This window comes from Notolepis coatsorum, assembly GCF_963971535.1.
Source record: "Notolepis coatsorum genome assembly, contig: SCAFFOLD_197, whole genome shotgun sequence".
Lineage (NCBI taxonomy): Eukaryota > Metazoa > Chordata > Actinopteri > Aulopiformes > Paralepididae > Notolepis > Notolepis coatsorum.
In genome coordinates, this window is record NW_028169795.1 from 205,152 (window position 1) to 226,163 (window position 21,012).

The 21,012-nt window shown below is 43.7% G+C and overlaps 1 protein-coding gene across 1 annotated transcript; it reads left to right on the plus strand.

The window, feature by feature from the left end:
* Positions 1-1,161: 1,161 nt before the first annotated feature.
* LOC311248023 (ectonucleotide pyrophosphatase/phosphodiesterase family member 7-like) lies at positions 1,162-20,757 on the plus strand (the record flags this gene model as incomplete). Its single annotated transcript, XM_084338987.1, has 5 exons — positions 1,162-1,324; positions 5,256-5,401; positions 7,990-8,622; positions 11,635-11,857; positions 20,738-20,757. The coding sequence occupies exons 1-5, from the start codon at positions 1,240-1,242 to the stop codon at positions 20,755-20,757; spliced, it is 1,107 nt and encodes a 368-aa protein (XP_084195113.1). The 5' UTR covers positions 1,162-1,239.
* Between the last annotated feature and the right edge of the window lie 255 nt (positions 20,758-21,012).

Genomic DNA, 21,012 nt, shown 5'->3' on the forward strand with positions numbered 1-21,012 from the left:
CAGAGGCATGCATTTCTAGTGGACAATCCTGCCAGAAAATGTGTGTGGAAACTGGTATATGATCCCACAATCGAAGACAGAGATGTTATCTAGTCATGTTCAGGCATACCGCATACGAGTAGATAAGATAAGGTACAGTAGTATAGGCACAATAGACGTCAGTGACACGTGCATGATCGGTGGGTGAGTACAGGGGCGTAGCTGGGGGGGGTAGCTTAGGATGATTCCAAGGGCCCAGCACTGAGGGGGGGCAAAAAAAAAAGAAAAAAAAAAACTAGACATCACTCAGGTGTATTATTGATGCTCTCATTGATACTATGTTTGTTTCTGAAGTGTGTGTGTGTGTGTGTGTGTGTGTGTGTGTGTGTGTGTGTGTGTGTGTGTGTGTGTGTGTGTGTGTGTGTGTGTGTGTGTGTGTGTGTGTGTGTGTGTGTGTGTGTGTGTGTGTGTGTGTGTGTGAGATATATAGAGAGAGAGGGGGGGCTTTGGTAGACTATTGCATTGGTCCATTCATTGAAGATGAACGCAATGCGACATCCTTTACTAGGCTCACCCACCAACAGTGCAGGTGCTGAACTGCTGATCCGCTGACGCGCGCTCGCATACACTGGGGGCCTACAAATACATTCTTTCATGGGGCCCAGAATCTGGAGCTACACCCCTGGGTGAGTATATATATAGAGAGACGCTCTCGTTCTCGGTCACTCTCTGCATAATACGCCGTGGTCTGTTGCAGACAAAGAGATAATATAAAGAGATAAAGAAAGAGATAAGACCCACTACTCGAAAGTTGAAGTCAGTCAGTTAGTCACAAAGTTAAAAATTGAATACTCTCCGTAGTAAGTCCTTGCCGGTGCAAATTGCAGAAGATAAGACATTTGAGGAAGAAGCAGAGCAGTGTATGTTCGCTCTACACACGCTCTACAAGATGTTCTTGTAGACAGGAACAAGCTGACTATAGAGCAGTGAGTGTATAGTTTAGTTTCTCCCTCCTATATATAGGCGCTATAATAGATTCCAGCCATGCCGCTAGCGAGCCTGGCTCTCCTCTGCCTCCTCATGGCCACTTCTCCCGCTGCTGCTGCCCCACGGTGGGGCTCCGTCTCTGGGTTAGATTCTGGCCAACATGCTGCCGGCTCTGGCTCTTCTTCCTCCTCCAGGAACAAGCTGCTGCTGATCTCCTTCGACGGCTTCCGCTGGGACTACGACCGTGACGTCGACACCCCCAACCTGGACAGGATGGCCCTGGACGGGGTGAAGGCGACCTACGTCACGCCGCCCTTCCTCACCATCACCAGCCCCACGCACTTCACCCTGCTCACAGGTACACACGGAAGACAGGGGGGAAAAAAAACTATTAATAGATTTAAAGGGGAACTATCTTATAAATGGCCTTTTCCAGTGTTTAGCATTATTTTCTAGCTATGTGGACTTATATTAATAGGATCTATGTCTCTAATTCTCAATTTGGCGCATTCTTCCTATTCTCATCTCACAATATTGTCCCTCACTCAAGTGAGTCATCTGAAATTTTGCGTATCTGTGACGTCAGAGGTTTCTCATCTGCATAATAACTCACTCACTCACTCACTCACTCACTCACTCACTCACTCACTCACTCACTCACTCACTCACTCACTCACTCACTCACTCACTCACTCACTCACTCACTCACTCACTCACTCACTCACTCACTCACTCAGTCACACACTCAAATCGCATTCCAAGTATGGGCGGAGCCCAGCCTCAAAACGGCTTAAAATTTTGAGGTAGAAAAATGCAGTTTTTGAGTACTTGATTAAAAATACAAAACAATGCATTTTTTTTTAAACCTTACAGTTCCATAAACTCACAGGAATTGTGTAAAGTTGCCCAAATAGTGAAAGAAATAGTAAAGAAGTTCCCCTTTAAGGAATTAGTTCTCCCCTTGTTCAGATGTAATGATTTAATCCAACAATGACTGGATTCGATTTCAGTTCTGTATGGGTGAAGATTTGATGCAATGTCAAATGTTATTACGGTCTTACCATGATTGGTTTGATTTGATAATTTTGCAAAAAGTGTGATCACTATATGCAAATACGGGACTAATATGGTCAGCAATAACCCAGTATATTCAATTCAAATCTTAACATTAAATATATTAGACACATTCACATTATACAGGTGAGAACTATGAGACAGAGATATATTTTTCACGAGTGACCTGTTTACAATAGAATAGACATTTTTTAAAAACACATTGGACAAACAAGTACAGTTCCAGAAATTGTGTCAAACATCAATAAACACATCATATAAAATTAAACGAGTAAAAATTAAATGTTTTAGAAAGGTGTAAAAAGAAGAGATACAGTACAGGGCCGGTCAAACGAGGGGTGGGGATCTGCCAGATTAGATTAGATTAGATAAAAAAAAAATTATTATACAGCACAAGTACAGTACAACGGAAATAAGTTTGGCATCCAACCAGAGTTGTATGTAGCGGTAAAGTGCAACAGTAATATCCAATGTACAGGTGGTTAAACTGGGTACAAAATATCCAAGTTAGTACTAGCCTACTGAGTGTAGTGCTAATCAGATACAGTATGTACAGTATGACTACTACTGGCCAGCAGTGTAACTACTAAGAGTAGGATATGTACATAATATAAATATAGTAAGGGACTATGTGCAGGTAGAGGATAGGTATATATGCGGTGAGAATAAATATACAGTATATATATATGGTATATACAGCATTATAGTACCATCTTACAGAGCTAAGGGTTATACAGTATGCAGGTGTACAAGCAAGTATATGAGGGGTTATATGCAGGTATATTAATAAATATAAATATGGGTATCCAAAAATGACCACGTCTTCAAGTTGGTAGCCCGATTATGATGTCCAAATCAATTTGATTGATTGATTGATTGATATGCGGTTATATAAATATATGTGTAAATATGCAGTATATTCAGCACTGTTGTACATGATATCATACAGAGTATATGGCTACAGTGAAAGCAATTTGTAGGTATAAATAAAGAGTATAGGCAACATAGTTCAGAGTCGTACAGAGCCTCGGGTGTAGGCAACAGAGTCAGAGTTCAGAGGTTATATGGTGGGAGTGGTGGGGCTGTCAGCGTGTTACAGAGTTCAGAGAGATGACGGCTGTTCCGGAGTCTGATGCTTGACCTGGAGCGGAGGTTCCTGTAGCGTCTCCCGGAGGGTAGGAGGGCAAACAGTCCATGATTGGGGTGAGAGGTGTCCTAGACACAATGCTGCGTGCCTCTTCCTCAGACACCGTTTGTGGTGGATAGACTCAATGGTATAGGGAGTGGTGTACCGGTGATAGGCCATGCTCACTGACGGATGGATTCATTTAGGCTAACAGGGAAATGATTTAGCGCCAATTATACAAATACACGGTGCTACTGTCTACTCCATGCCTTGTATAGAGTTAGACCCACTCACCTGCAGTAACACAATTGTATAATACATCTTGCAGCAGGCATGTAGAATGATTGTTACTTGTATTGTTGCCGGTCTTCACATGTGTTTAAGCTGAAGCTAGCCATACTAACTATACTATACATACTAACACCATTTACTGTAGGCTACATCATGACACAAACACACACAACAACAAAGGTTGTTTATTGTAATTAATTGTTGTAATTTGTGTTTGTCTCTGTGCTTTCCTGAACTTGACCATCTGTGACTATCCTATAGGTAGGTTCACTGAATCAGAACTGGTTAATGGTCCTGTGCAGTCCAAGGCATTTTTATAGTGTACCAAGTGCACTCGAGTACAGAGGGGTGTTTAACCAATTAAAGGGAATAGGCTTGAAAAGTACTCACAGTCTGTTGTTAATATTTACATGGCTGTTGTTAACATTAGTATAGATGAAGGAATCGTCTCATAGTCAACAGTATATTATTCATCAATAGGAAAAATTTCTGTAGTTATTGATTGATTGTATACTGATGATGGTTTGTCTCTGTTGAAGGAGCTACCGGAACAAGGCTGGGATAGAAGAGAAAGTTACATTGCTTAAAGGGGACATGCATTGCTATTCCTTGCATTATTTGGGCAACTTTACACAATTCCTGAGAGTCTATGGAACACATCAGAAAGTTTTTTTCCCCAAAGATTCATTGTTTTATATTTTTGATCAAGTACTCAAAAGCATCATTTTTCAGCCTCAGGATTTCAGGCTATTTTTGGAAGGGCTCCGCCCATAAGCGCTTTGAGTGAGAGTCACCCACAGTCTGCGACTGGCAGACAGAGAGAGAGAGGGGGAGAGGGAGAGGGAGGGAGGGAGAGGGAGAGAGAGAGGGACACAGAGCATAAAGTTATCTCTCCACTGCTTCCCCCACGCGGTCCAGGTTGTGTGTAAAATGCGTGTGTTTGTTTCCCCGACAGAAGCTCCTCTCTCTCTCTATCTCTCTCTCTCCCTCTCGCTCGCTCGTTCTCTCTCTGCCTCGCTCTGTTTGAGGAAGTGAAGATATTTCCACTCGATCTGCTGTCGCTGTCAACCGTAGAGGGGGCGTTAGTTATGCAAATCAGTGCTATATTCATGTCAGCAAAACTGTCAAATCAGAACAGCTTAGTTGAGTGAGGGACGATCTCGTGAACTCGAGACTAGACTGATGAGTCAATAAGGTAATTAGAGACACAGACCCATTGATACTAACCCCTATTGCTATAAAACAATGCTAAATACTGGAAAAAGCCATTTATAATGCATGTCCCCTTTAAGGCAGTAAGAGCTAGGGTTCAATAGCCAAGGGCCTGGTTTTTTGTCTCTGTGTGATGATTTATAGACGCAAGTTGCCCTGTGTTTTGAGGAGCCTTGTATTTTTTGTAATTTAATTGTTGTACATATAAAAAAAAACATGTAAAAAAACTGGTTATTGCATATTTGTGACTAATTAATAATAAAAGGAAACACTGGGGGCGTCAACAACTGCTTCCGTGCTCCTGATTCCACCTCTTGGCCAAATGTGGCCAATGAAACACCATGATTCTGCCTTTTTAGAAATGAGGAAAAACAGTGTTTCTTATAACATTAAGCCATATTCACTGAATAGCCTAATAGTCTTTAGTAGCGTAACGTAATTATCCTCACCAAATCATCACCATCACCATCAATTTCATTGTATTCAATTGTTATATCGTGTGTCCCACACTCATTCTATGGTCGAACCTGCTCCTCTGTTTAATGTTTTTCATTCAACGCCTCGTCTATTCTACTCCGTTCCTCAGGGCGGTACATAGAGAATCACGGTGTGATTCACAACATGTGGTTCAACACCACCACCCTAGAGAAGAAGCAATACTACATGACGCAGTTTGTAGATTCATACTGGGACAATGGCAGCTTGCCCATCTGGATAACGGCACAGAGACAGGTGAGCAAACTAACCGCCTCTCGTATTTGCAAGGCCGTGAGATGAGAGGAGACGAGAGACAAACAAGTCTTTGTGTTAATTTGTATACTCTGAGCTGTATCTCTGATATTGTGTATTTCAATAAATGTCTTGTTTAATGTGGTATATAGCATTTCCCTAGGTCGATAGGTCTGTGTAATGTAAGAAGAAAACATGGATACACAAATTAGATGTCTTTTTTATGTAAGATACTTGGGAAATAGGCCTAAAGACTACTCTGATTCTTAAAGGGGAACTATTTGACTATTTCTTTCACTATTTGGGCACTTTTACACAATTCCTGTGAGTCTATGGAACACCTCTGTAATATATATATATTTTTTATTCATTGTTTTGTATTTCTAATCAAGTCCTCAAAAACAGCATTTTTCTACCTCAAGATCTCGAGCTGTTTTGAGCCTGGGCTCCTAAACCACTGCGCAGCGTCGTCTTCGCCTGAACATTAACATGCAGCGGTGTCTCTCTGACATCACATATAGGAACATTTTCAAATGACTCAGTTCAGTGAGGGTGAATATTGTGAGAGGAGAATTGGAAGAATGCGCCAATATGAGAATTTTGAGACATAGATCATATTAATATAAGTTCACATAGCTAGGAAACAATGCTAAACACTCAAAAAGGCCATTTATAAGATAGTTCCCCTTTAAACAGAGAACAGAGGGCATCTAGTCAAACATACTAGCTTGAACTGCACTATTGCATTATTTTACTCTGTCTATTCAAGTTATTTAAGTTCAAGTTCTTTAATAGTTGTCATACAGAAGTACAGAATACTTTCATACAAAATGCTTCTTACTGTTACGCTCCAGAGACTGTGCTAGACAAGATAGTATCAAATAACATAATAACATAATATAGCATGAATTTAGAAGAAGAAAATGAGGTCACAGTGTTCGGTATAGACATATGTACAATGTTCTGAGTTACCATATAATATACAATACACAATACTATGCAGTGTACTAATGTACAGTACTATCTAGTGCAAAGCAGAAATGGGATGAGGTACAATTTTAGGTACAATTTACAGTAAGGTGTACGAGTTGTAGTGCAATCCTTCATCCATAAATATAAAGTGTGGGGAGTGGGTGCTACAGTGTGTTTGTTTAAAGTGGGCGTGTGCTATAAAGTGTGTGGAGTGGGTGCTACAGTGTGTTTGTTCAAAGTGAGTGTGTGCGTGTGGATGTGCGTGCCATGTGCGTTTGGTGGTTGTTGCTGTGCAGTGTTCTATTATATTCTAACTGTTTTATTGCACTACTACACTATTGCACTATTTTGCTACTCTTTTATCATTTTAAAATGGTCTATTGTATGTGTGAGGATCAAGCCATAAACAGGAGGGAGGCCTGTTGGGATCTAGGATCCTAATGTGGGGAGCTGTTATTTCTTGGTGTTCTACGTCTTACCTTGTTTTGCTCATTTTATGCCTGTCCTTTTTCGCTGTTGTGAAGCACTTTGAGCTGCATTTCTTGTATAAAAGGTGCTATAGACTCAGACACACAGACCCACTCCTCCTATCCAAGCTCCGGGAGGGTCATCAAAGAGAAGTCGCCTATTCTCAGTCCTTGCCCCACAATGGTGGAATGAACTACCCACCCCAGTTAGGACAGCCGAAACCCGTCCAATCTTTCGCCGTCGACTAAAGACGCACTTCTTCAACCATTATAAAAAAAACAATAAAAAAATACATCTAATCCTAGCTAACCTTACTGTCATGCACTTGTCCTAATAAACTAACCCTACACTGTAACACGCAACACTTTGATGAACATTGTTACTCAGCTGCATGGGCGGGGCTAGGGGGTGGCTACTTGGGCTCAAGCCCTGAATGTTTTCTGAAAAGCCCCGAATCTATTTAAAAAAAAAAAAAAAAAAAAAAAAATCTGAAAATTCATCATTGTTACATGAAAATATGTTTGCACCAGATTTAGCAGAAGCTAATTTCCATCTGTGGTCTATCCAGCTGCTAACTGTATTTGAGTGAGTTAAGTCTTGGTGTTATGGTAGACTCAGACCTAAGCTTTAAATCACAATCAACAAGTTGACAAAAACATAATTCTTCCACCTTAGAAACATAGCTAAAGTACGGCCATTTATAAATCAAAAGGACGCTGAAAACCAGATCCATGCCTTTATCTCAAGCCAACTCGACTACTGTAATGCACTCCTTACCGGCCTCCCGAAAAAATACGATGATAACTATTTTATTGCAATGCACTATTGCATTATTTTATTCAATTTTACTAACTATTTTATTGCACTGCACTATTTTACTTTGTATCAGTGATAATCAAACCGTAAACAAAGACGCATATTAACACTTTCAAGGTGGTGGTATAAGTAAAAAATGGTGTCGAAGTTAAAAAAATCTGGGCTAAGCCCCGGATCTCCTACAATGCTAAATCCGCCCCTGCTCAGCTGATAGAGTTGTGCCCTTCCTGCTCACTTGTCGTACAGAACTTTAGATAAAAGCGTCAGCTAAATTACTAAATGTAAATGTATACAAATAAAGTGTATTATCATCATCGTGTTTTGTCCTGTCCCAGGGTCTAAAAGCAGGTTCTCTCCACTTCCCCGGCACGGCGGCCACCTACAGAGGAGAGACCGTGAAGTTCCGGCAGGTGGAGCCTCGTTTCTACGACCACTCCAACGAGACGGAGTGGCGGCTGAACGTCGACAAGGTGATCGGCGAGTGGTTCCACCGGCAGGACGTGGACTTCGTCTCCCTGTACTTCGGGGAACCGGACAAGGCCGGGCACGAGTTCGGACCGGACTCTCCGGAGCGCGTGGCGATGGTCCGCCAGGTGGACCGCACCGTGGGCTACATCCGGGACCAGATCCGAGACCACGGCCTCGCCGAGCGCCTCAACGTCATGATCACCGCCGACCACGGGATGACCACGGTGATGCGGGGGGGACTGGTGCAAGAGATCACCCTCTCCAAGATCGCCGGCTTCAGCTTCAGGGACGTCCAGTTCCACCTGGTGGACTACGGCCCGTCGGGGATGCTTCTCCCCAAGGAGGGGATGCTGGAGAAGGTCTACCGGGCCCTGAAGGGGGGACACCCGCACCTGCATGTGTACAAGAAGGAGGACATGCCGGCCAGACTGCACTACTCAAACCACCCTCGTCTCCTGCCCCTCATACTCTTCGCCGATCCCGGATACGTCATCAATGGGGTGAGTTAATAAATGGCTGCTTTTTATTTTTTATTTTATTTTAATTTTTTTGCTTTTTTTCCTGCCCTTTTTTGAGGGCACTCCACCCCCCCCCCCCCCCCCCCCCCACCCCCCCCCAACCCAGTAAAATAAGAAAAATATTTAAAAAATATATTTCATTGCCCTCTCGGAGGGGGGGAACTCAGACTAGACATTGACAAACAAATTACAACTGAGGACAATGAAGGACAACAACGAATACACATGACAAGGGAAAGGGGGGGGGCAGAGAGGGGAGTAAGTAAAGTAGCGGGTGAGGAGGGGGATTGAGAGAAGGGTGGGTTATGGTGGGTTCTTTTTTTTTTATATATATATATAGCAGCTTTTATCCAAAGCGCTTTACAATTTGTTCCTCACATTTGTACCCATTCACTCACACATTCACACACCGACGGCGGAGGCGACCATGCAAGGTGCCGACCTGCTCATCGGGAGCAGTTAGGGGTTAAGTGTCTTGCTCAAGGACACACCGACACGCTGCCCGGGGAGGAGCAGGAATCAGAACCGGGAACCTCCGGATTGCCAGACGACTGCTCTACCTCTTGAGCCACTGTCGCCCCAAAATAACCCTTTACTATCACACGACGACCGACGGTCGCCGACCGACGGTTAACCTGCTGTCGTGTGGCAGTGACAGGGTTAACCTTCTTCTGAGTGTTGTCGCAGTGAAAAGGGTTAACCGTTTGGTGTTGCGGCGGTGAAAGGGTTAAGCTGAAAGCACAGAAGATGTATCGCTATATCCCATTATGATTACATATCTATCATTACATTATTACTAAGGCTGTCAAAGTTAACGCGGTATTAGCGTGTTATCGCCCGATTATATTAATGCCACTATTTTTTTTAACTCACGATTCACTTTTAAGATTTTCTTTTTTATTTTTATTTTTTTTACTAGACTTCACTCAGGTGTATTATTGATGCTCTCATTTATACTATGTTTGTTTCTGAAGTCTGTGTGTGTGTGACGTGTGTGTGTGTGTGTGTGTGTGTGTGTGTGTGTGTGTGTGTGTGTGTGTGTGTGTGTGTGTGTGTGTGTGTGTGTGTGTGTGTGTGTGTGTGTGTGTGTGTGTGTGTGTGTGTGTGTGTGTGTGTGTGTGTGTGTGTGTGTGTGTGTGTGTGTGTGTGTGTGTGTGTGATATACTGTAGAACAGTGGTCACCAACCCGTCGATCTTGATCGACTGGTCGATCTTTGAGACTGTCCCTGTAGATATTTCCATGATATCTTACCCTGAGAGTCCACATTACAGTTCTACTTTTGTTTTGATGTGAAAAGTGATGCTGCACTTAGCACTGACTGAGAAAGTACACATACAGTTCTACTTTTGTTTTGATGTGAAAATGATGCTGCACTTAGCACTGACTGCACTTAGCACTGACTGAGAAAGTACACATACAGTTCTACTTTTGTTTTGATGTGAAAAGTGATGCTGCACTTACCACTGACTGAGAAAGTACACATTACAGTTCTACTTTATAAAATGCTAATTATAAATATGTTTGTCAATGTTAATAATATGAGAAAGTCCACATTACAGTTCTACTTTTGTTCTGATGTGAAAAGTGATGCTGCACTTAGCACTGACTGCACTTAGCACTGACTGAGAAAGTACACATTACAGTTCTACTTTATAAAATGCTAATTGTAAATATGTTTGTCAATGTTAATAATATGAGAAAGTCCACATTACAGTTCTACTTTTGTTTTGATGTGAAAAGTGATGCTGCATAAGATGACTGCACTTAGCACTGACTGAGAAAGTACATAATAGTTCTACTTTGACGTTTTAATGTTGGACCAAAGCATTGCATGTAATTAGAATACAGGCAAATAAAAGTAATTTAGTTTAAAGTACAATCTTGGCTGACTTTTTCTCTCAACGCTTCAATAGGTAGATCTTGCCTATAAAAAAAGTGATCTTGGGCTTAAAAAGGTTGGTGACCACTGCTGTAGAGAGAGACAGGGGTGAGAGAGATGAGGAAGGGGCAAGAGAGAAAGAGATCTGCGAGAGTGTGTGTGTGTGTGTGAGAGAGAGAGAGAGAGAGAGAGAGAGAGAGAGAGAGAGAGAGGGGGGGGGGGTGATTACTCAGCCCTTGTGTGGGTGAATGTAACAAGTTCCTAACGTTTTCTTTCCCCTATTATTTCATGCACACTTTATTCATTGTTTTAAATTATTATTTTCTTTTAAGTTATTTTGTGCATCACTCTGTTTTGAATTTTATGCAAATTTGCAATGCATGAGGGTCATCCTTTTGTGTTAAATGGCTGCATAAAGCAAGCATTTGTTGACTCATGTTGATAAGAGTATTAAAACTTGGAACTTGAAAAAGATCAGTTTAAGGTAGAAAAGAAAATAATTAAAAAAATGCGATTAATTTGCGATTAATCGCGAGTTAACTATGGACAATCATGCGATTAATCAAGTTAAATATTTTAATCGATTGACAGCACTAATTATTACACAATAGGCCTACTACTTATTGCACTGCACTGTTGCACTATTTTACTCTGTCTATTCTATCTTGTATTATTATTGTCTATTTTTAAAACTGAATCAAACCATAAACAAGGTGGCCTGTTGGGATGTTAGATCCTAATGTGAAAAACTGTGATTTTTTATATGTCGGCACTTTATGTGCTAATTTTATGCCTGCTATTTTTTCTGTTGTGAAGCACTTTCTGAGCTGCAATTTCTGTATGAAAGGTGCTATACAAATAAAGTTGTATTATTATTATTATTATTATTATTATTATTATTATTATTATTATTATTATTATTATTATTATTATTATTATTATTATTATTATTATTATTATTATTATTATTATTATTATTATTATTACTTTGTTTGTGAGTATGGTAATATGATAAAAGAGTGTCATTACTATGGAGAAACTTGGCATAATTAATTACGGTGTTACTTTGAAGTAGATGACAGATGATATCCAACAACTTCCTCTCCCTATGCAGTTTTTCCCGTTCCAGACAAACAAGGGAGAGCACGGCTTTGACAACCATGGCCTGGACATGAAGCCCTTCTTCAGGGCGGTGGGGCCTGCCTTTCAGAAGAACCTGGTGGTGGGACCCTTTGAGACGGTCAACGTGTACCCACTGATGTGCCACCTGCTGGGGATAACGCCCGAGGTCAACGACGGCCACCTGGACAACACCAGACAAATGCTGATCCCTGAGAGTAAGATGTGTTCAGTAGTTCAGCAAGTACTGGTTCCAGATTTGCATCCGTGTTGTCGAATTTCCCCAAAGACCACTGGGGGGGGGGGGGGGGGTGCACAGTTGGGCATGTGATTAGAGATGCTATAGACTCAGGGGATTACACCTACTGTACATTAAGGCATTTAGATGATGCTTCTCCGGAGAGACTTGTAACAATTGCGCAAAACAGTGGAATAAGCAAACGCTCTTGTCACCATCATCATCATCACCACCACCACCACCTGTACTTATATATATGATGTCCTACTATTTTAACTTACAGAAACACGCCAACATTGTGGGAAATGCACTTACCATCTTCTCCAGAGTCAGACAATAAGATAGATACCTATTTGGATAACAGCTAGGCTAGCTGGTCCATATCCGCTTCCATTCATTTGGTGCTAAGCTAGGCTAGCTTGCAGTCGGATAGCTTTCTGCTGAATACACAGAGAGGAAATTGCTTTTAATGAGTGGGTACTTCTTCCACCACTGCATAAATCAACCTTAACTTGATGTGGACCTTTGATCTCACGTTGAACACATTGTGTAGGACGTAAAAAATAACCAACAAGTCTGTCCCCTAACTTTTTTAGTACCGATTCAATTCCGACAAACCTTTACAGACGGGCGTAGCTGACGAGGTAGATAAAAGATAAGATCTTCTGATGAAGTGCATTATACTCAAACCCGAGATCCATATCTTTATGTCCAGATAAGAGATCAACCCATTGGCACATATTTAACCCCCCTTGTGGCACCTTATCACTTGCAAATTTACACGGCTACCAAGATATCAGGATTAACACCGTCTTATCAGAAAACGTACAGTAAGGTCCCAGGTACTAACGAGGAAAAAAGGTACAAACAAATGCCGCAACCGCAGGAGTCCGTAATTGCAGGCGAGTGCCCTCTCACCACTATCTAACTATAATTATAGTTAGGTCAAGGTACATATTTATTTATATAGCACATTTAAAAACAAACCAAGGTTGACCAAAGTGCTGCACAAGACAAAGTACAAAAGTACTGTAAATACAATACTAATGGAATAACCCACGGTGCACGATTTGCACAAACAGAAATAGTACTGCAAACAGTACTACACACGTATAACAATACAAATACAACAGAGAAATACAATATAAAATGCACAGTCAGAATAGAAGCACGGATGTACGGCTCAACCTGAAGGAAAAGCCAGTGAGAAGAGGTGAGTCGTTAACAAAGATAGGGTTGGGGGCAGATCTAATAATGTAAAGGTAAACTGTTCCACAGCTTGAGGGGCAGATCTAATAATGTAAAAGGTAAACTGTTCCACAGCTTGGGGGCAGATCTAATAATGTGAAGGTGAACTGTTCCACAGTTTGGGGGCAGATCTAATAATGTGAAGGTGAACTGTTCCACAGTTTGGGGGCAGATCTAATAATGTGAAGGTGAACTGTTCCACAGTTTGGGGGCAGATCTAATAATGTAAAGGTGAACTGTTCCACAGTTTGGGGGTAGCCACCCCAAAGGCTCGGTCACCTTTATATTTGAGCCTATAGATTTCGGAAAAACATCCAGAAGCAACTGATCTGACGACATCAGCGCTCTAGCTGGCGTGTGCACATGGAGGAGTTCAACTAATAGCTATACAGAGGGGCCGGACCATTTAAAGATTTTAAATGAATACAAACATCAGGATCTTAAAATGAATCCTGAAACTGACAGGGAGCCAGTGCAGGGAGGGAGGCCAGAACCGGTGTAATATTATGGTCACGCTTTCTTGTGCCGGTCAAAAGGCGAGCAGCAGCGTTCTGCACTAGCTGTAGGCGTCGTAGAGAGAGAGCTGGTCTCGGCCCACATACAAAGACTCACAGCAGTCGAGCCTAGACATAATGAACGCATGCATGATGACCCTCTGCAGATCCTTTGGAGAGAGATAGAGCTTTATTTTGGCAAGGAGCCTTAACTGAAATTTTAAAATCACTATCAAATGTGACACCAAGGCTTTAAAAAAAATTATTCTATTTATATTTCTGTATTTTTCACCCATCCCAATTTAGTCGTTATCAATCAATCAATCAATCAGATTTATTTATATAGCACATTTAACATGACACGTGTCAACCAAAGTGCTGTGCAGAGGGTAGATACAGATAGATACATATTGACAACAATCACACTCCGTTTTATGGGAGGGCACACAGGCACCAGGGCATGAGTCAGTGAACGGGAAAGGCTAGTAGGTGGAAGTGGGTTTTGAGCCTATAGATTTGAAGGCATCTATCGAGGGGGCAAGGAGCCTAATGGAGGTGGGGATGCTGTTCCACAGTTCAGGGGCTGCGACAGCAAAGACACGGCCCCCCCTGAGCTTGAGGTTAGACCTCCGGACTGTCAGGAGCCTCTGATCGGCTGACCTGAGGGACCTGGTGTTGGAATAGGGGGATAGGAGGTCTGAGATGTAGGAGGGGGGGTGACCATTAAGGGCTTTAAAAACAAATAGGAGAACCTTAAATTCTATCCTGTAGCGTACTGGAAGCCAATTATCAATTATAAACCTGGTTATCTGTTTGTACCTATACAGTTTGTCTATCATATATGCATTGCCTATTTGCCTGGTTATGTCACAAGTCTTTGCTGACCTAGCTGCCTTTCTTTCTGTCTGTCTGTCTGTCTGTCTAGTGTCTAAGATAAGATAAGATGAGATAAGATATTCCTTTATTGCTTCTTTATTGCTTCTATCCCCAGGCCATCAGGATGCTCAATGAACAATAACAAACCATCATAAATAAACAACACACTGTAGCACCCACTTTACCACTTTAGACACTAACACACTTTACACTTTATAGTTATATTATTAGGAAATTGCACAGCATTCTCATTCCTTATTCCTTATTGCACCTCATTGCACCTCACCACCACAAGGTGGCACCACAAGCTAAGCTATACCTCACCATTTTTGCACCAGCTGTACATACTGGGTATACTGAAAATTGTTGTTGTTTATACTTGTTTACGTACTTGACTTCTTGACTTTCTATTTTATACTTATATTATACTTATTTTATACTATCTTGTTATTGTCTAGCACACTCTCAGGAGCAAAACAGAAAGAAGCATTTCATGCAAAGTATTCTGTATTTCTGTATGACAACTAATAAAGAAACTTGAAACTTGAAACTTGAACTTGAACTATTGATCCCTCCTTCCAGAGAGTATCCTGCTGCCGGTTTTCATTGGCTTGTCAGCAGTGGCTGGGTTCCTTGTACTAGTGTTCATAGTCACAACTGCCTACACCGTGTACAAAAGGACCAAGACAAAAAAGAGGTGAAGTATTATGGATGAAAATAAGGAATATGCTATATATATATATATATATATTAGTGCCGTCAATAGATACAAAAAAGTTTGATTAATTAATCTCACAATTTTCTGTAATTAATCTAGATTAAAAATAGCATTTTTCTACTTAAGACCGAAGCTTGTAACAGATATTTACTTGAGTAAAATCATGGAATTAATGTAAAATCAACACAAAGAAAGTATATTTAGATTCAAAGACTATTTTAATAGCTTTCTTTGAATACAGTTTCTCTCCTGTGAAATACAAAATGTTCAACAAAACCATCAACATTGACTCAGCTAGACCTCTTTCTTATATCTACACAAGCAAATACTGCTGAAAGTTCAGAAGAACGTTGAAGATTTTTCACTCCATAGATTAATCTAGATAAATTTATTTTAATGCTTTAAATCATTTAAATGCATCTCCAAAGTTAAAGCATTAATTTTGACAGCCCTAATATATATACAAAATATAACAAAAACAAACAAATATTGTACAATGGACAACATTTGATTTCCTGTCAGCTATTGATATTATCACCGATATTAACGTTAGGTTATGGCTATAACCAAGTTCTGTTAGTTAGGGGTGACGCTTGGCATCACACTGCACTCCCTCGCGTACGTGCATGCGCACTGAATAAATTCCACAAATGTACCTTTAATACCAGTATTAGTCTGACCACACCCCTCATCAGCTTACCTTCATAAGCAGGTGTGTGGTCACCTGCTCTCCTCCTTCCCAAGCTTTCACCACAAGGTGAGGTCAAGGGCTGCAGCGGCCGTCTGATGCCAAGCGTCACCCCTAACTAACAGAACTTGGTTATAGCCATAACCTAACGTTCTGTTCCGTTAGGGGCTCTGCTTGGCATCACACTGCACAAGGGGAGGCCAAGCGGAGCCGCTGGCTGACAAATACACCCCGCTGACAGCCCCCCACAACCATCAGAACAGGGAGGGCCGAGCCCCCCCGACCCCCCCTAATGGAGGGCATCCCCCCTATTAGGGGCTTCACGGGAGGGCGACGGACCCGACCGTGCGAAGAGGCACTCAAGCAACTCAACGCACAGGGTGAGCAGACCGTGGCTTGACCCCACGACTACACACACGCACAACCCGCATGCCACCCGGGAACGAACGGAGGAACAACCTCGTTACTGCCCCCAGAATCACGGGGTCAAGGGCAAACCCAACCCCGTGGCAAGGCCGTAGCAGCGGAGCGCGAAGGAAGACCCAGACCCACCAAAAGGACTGGACTCCCTGGAATGGGGGCCCGGAGAAGTCCATGATGCCAGCATCAAGACCCCACCAGGTGGGCACGTAGTGCCCCGCCCCCCACATCGCCAGCGTATTCGGACAAAGGCCCCTCAGTTACTGCACCTGGTATTCCCAGGCGGTATCCCATCCAAGTACTAACCAGGCCAGAACCTGCTTAGCTTCCGAGATCGGACGAGATCGGGCGTGTTCAGGTTGGTATGGCCGTAAGCCGAGCGGGCCCTGTCCCCCCAATAGTACACCGCCTGGCACACTGACCCTGCAGAACAGGCAGTCAGCATGGCCGTAAGCACACAAAAAAAAGGTTAACCAACGGAAGCAGGCAGCGCACCGGGGAAAAAACCAGGCAACAGGCTGTTAACCCTAGCCTGGAGACTGCGGACGAGACAGGCGCCAGAGGGGACAGCTGAACACAGCCGCACCGGCGGAAGGGGCGTATGCTGGCGTTGTTGAATGACCAAGCCTCCATTTAAAAACCCCCACCCAGAGGGGTTGAGGCAGAGAAGGCTGACACGATTGGCAGACGCCATGAACGTGCAGGGGCACCCTCAACCGGTGAACCCGAGAGTTGACACTGCTCCAACACACCAGGGAATCAACCACCTTGGCGTTACCCAATGCGGTGGTTGTTCCTATAACCCCTCAAGAAAAAACTCCAAAACACACCTGCGGGTATACACCGGCTATACCGCAGTACAGGTGTCTCAGTTTTCAAAAAAGGGTTAACCCAGGCCTACGGGTCGACGAACATTACCTCGGACCGGGCCTGGCGATACGGGAAGCACAGGGTCACCAGAGGAGGTCAAAGACCACCCCAACAGGCCCCTCTTCGCCATGCGCGAGAGAGGAGCGAAAAAGAATGGAGAACCAGCCCCTAAGCACACCGCACCTGGCCTTCCCAGGCGGTTCCCAACCAAGTACCCTCCCATAGGAAGGAGACGGGGATCCCCAGAGAGACTTCCCACGCGAGCTGTACAGATTGAAAAGAATATATTGCACCTTGAGCCATGTAAAAAATTGGTTTTAGGGCTCTCCGGGGAAGAGGCACTGAACCCATACACACTCAACAATCGAATTGAATCGAATACATATACAATAGAATAGGACACCTTCTAGAGGGTCCACTCACTTTGACAATCTGAGGAGGAAGGCTCTGTACTCTGATGGAGGCTCCCTCACATGGAAGAAGGAGTCCGAACTCACAGAAGGCCCGAATAGGCGCTTGGTGAGGAGGAGCCCTGACCACCCCCCTGAAACAGATCCATCACATGGACCTGAACAGCACACGGAAGTCCTACCAACAGAGACGCGCACGGTGACGTACTCTATGGCGGGGGAATTCCTGCGGTGCACACGCCCAATATACCAGGCCGTGGGACCAGGAAACTCCCTCCCCCCCCCGTAACGTGCCGAACCGCCACGTGACGGGAACCTTGAAGGACAGGGGGTGTACCCCTGACCGACAGAAACAAGGGGGAGAGGAAAGGTTACCAGTTCACCCCTTTACGACCCCACACCCATGATACGATGTAACGACAAAAAGAGAATATGACACAGTCATAGTCAGCTCTATGAAGCGTTTGACAGCTCCACACAGCGCATGAGCTAACCTGCTATCTGATTTTTACTAAGGAAAAAACACAGAATAGAGAGGGCTCTAAGAGCCCCGGTCCAACATACACATGTGCTTCTGTGGCCAGTCCAACCCAGTTGTAGGTCACATGACACACACAACCCATCATCACCTACAAAAAATGGCAAAAACACTCTACAGAGGAACGCCGTTTTTCACAATGAGAGAATACATAATTCTCGATTAGTATCGGCCACAGGCCTTGCTAAGCACACACGACAGCGACCAAACCATCTTTTCTTTTAGGAAAATAAAGTTTCTCCAGCAGTTTTAGCACAACCTCAGCAATCAAGCTAAGGGTTACATCGCATCCCTACCACACAAAAGACACAATTCTAGTGCACAACATGTCTGATAGGAGGATGAAAAAGTCCCCAGGGAACCGGGGGGAAACACAATCCTCTTATTTTACCCTCAATACGGCCAGTTAAAACAGGAAAACCTGTTAATATGTGAACACACTGTTCATTGTCATCACAGGCTGAGAAAAGAACATTCTTTTACTCACTTGTCACCAAGCATAGCTTCATAGGTTAGTTACCTTAGTTGTGAGTACACGGTACATATAAACACCATGATGTTTCTCACACAACAACCAGATCATTTTCACATCTGTAACAACAACCGATTTGCACGGAGAAGCTAACTGCCAGTGACAAAAACAGTACACACATAACTCGCGTCGTATCCTAAATGCATTGCAGCAACACACGTTTGGGAAAACATCGTTATCCACAAAACATTTAGAAAAGTAAAACCAGAAGACGTGTTATAAGGTCTGGTCAAACCTTGGCCTACCCGGAACGTAGATCAGCGAAGTGCAGTCACAGACACCGTAGGAACACAGCCGCTCCTGTGTTGTTCGAACTGGGCAGCGTCGCCGCTCCAACCCGCACTACAGTCCCCTTTGTTGACGCAACCTTGCCGTCCTGGCTCAGGGCAGGGTCGACGAAACATCCCCTGTCAAGGATGACGTCGTAGTCAAGAGTGTAAAACATGTTACAATCAAAGCACGTTCAACAGAGTAGTATTAAGCTAACGGCCGCTCCAACCGTTCGGGCGCTACTGCCCCTGCTCGCGAGATGCCGAGCTAACGGCGCACGCGACCAGAAGCAAGCTCGCGGCGGCGCGCAAGGAGCTGAAGCTCCCCGTGCCAGGCCTTGGCCTATAGCAGCAAGCTAACGTTACCTAGTGATCACGACATGCTAGCGCCGCAGCCAACAGCTGACTGGCTAACAGTAGGCCCAACCTAAGTAGGCCATGCAGCGATCCCAGCAGGCTAACGCAGCAGCTAACAGCTGACTGACTAACCGTAAGCTAAGCAGCTATCACCTGAACATGTATACAATGACATAACACTCACCCAGACAGGCCGCCATTCTGAACCTCTCCTCACTTTTTAAGAGAAAAGAGAAACAAGATGTCAACACTGCTTTACAACGGTGATTTTACCAACACCCGACGGAATCAGCACAATACCAAACTGGCCTGTGTAGCTGACTTGAACATAGATCTGCCGCTATCGCACATCCATGCACATATCTCCTCGTGAAGGAACACTCTCATTTGGATATGAAAGAAGGGGCTTAACACGGGACAGAGAGAAATCCACTCGTCCAGAACACACAGGGATCACCAGTGTTAATGGTCGCGGCCCACTAGTTAAACTACAATGGTCTTCAGACCAAGGTCTTCTGTCGCCTAGGTGGCTGAACAAAGGACCCTAGCCTGGGGCCGGTTTCCATAAACATTGTCAAGTAGCCCCCATAGCACTAACAGACAAGTGAAGCCCGCCAGCAACAGTACTCACCCAACCTGAAACCCACCGCTTCTCACAACAGCGGCGCGTCCGACAGTTCAGCTGTGGCCTGACAGGTTTCACCCCAACAAACACAGCAAGGAACTGCAGTTGAGAAGCATGCAGCGGCGTGCTCCCAATACGAAAACCGGTGGAGGGTTTTTAGAATGATCATCATCTTCCAGACACTCCAGTACGAAGACAATATCGCCGTATTTTCTCGAAAATAGTGAGAGAGAAAATAAAGATATGATGTCAACGTATCTCCTTCCTTGTAAACAATATTTTTCTCCACGTCAACTAACAACACGTCAAGTGGGGTACTACCGAGGCACTTCCTTGTGGTGAAAGCGAGAGGGAGGAGAGCAGGTGACCACACACCTGCTTATGAAGGTAAGCTGATGAGGGGTGTGGTCAGACTAATACTGGTATTAAAGGTACATTTGTGGAATTTATTCAGTGCGCGTGCACGTACGCGAGGGAGTGCAGTGTGATGCCAAGCAGAGCCCCTAACGGAACAGAACACTCTATCAGGGACAAAATGGGTCTGAGGTGTTCCATTCCACTGAAGCCGTCTACAGAACAACATAATACCAGTAGATCAAAACATTACAACTTTATGTCAGTCATTCCGATATGTTACCACCAGGGATGTACAGTAGAGGTGAGGCTCAGGGGATTTACAATGCTCACTGTCTACACTCTAGAATCACAGTCGGTGACAGTTGTCATCTCCCCTCCGATTTCCAAAGATTGCAGTACACCACTGGTTCCCAGTTCCCACCAGCCATCTCTTCTGAAACCCCTTATTTTCCTTTCAGGTGTCACTCCCCTGACGTGAAAAACGGTGTTGTTGGTCAAGAAGAGAAGAAGACACATCAAACAAGCTTTTGAGGCGCTGGACTGTCATGGACTTTGGTCTTTTTATGTACAAATAGAACGACGCGATTCAAGAGATCGTCCCTCGTTCGAGGCTCATGGAAGATGATGCCCCGTTTGGGGGTTGTACACTTTTGGGTCAATAGGAATAGAAAGTCAAACGACCCACCAGTCTTTTTGACATGTGGGGTTCAAAGTCATTCTTCTTGCGATACAA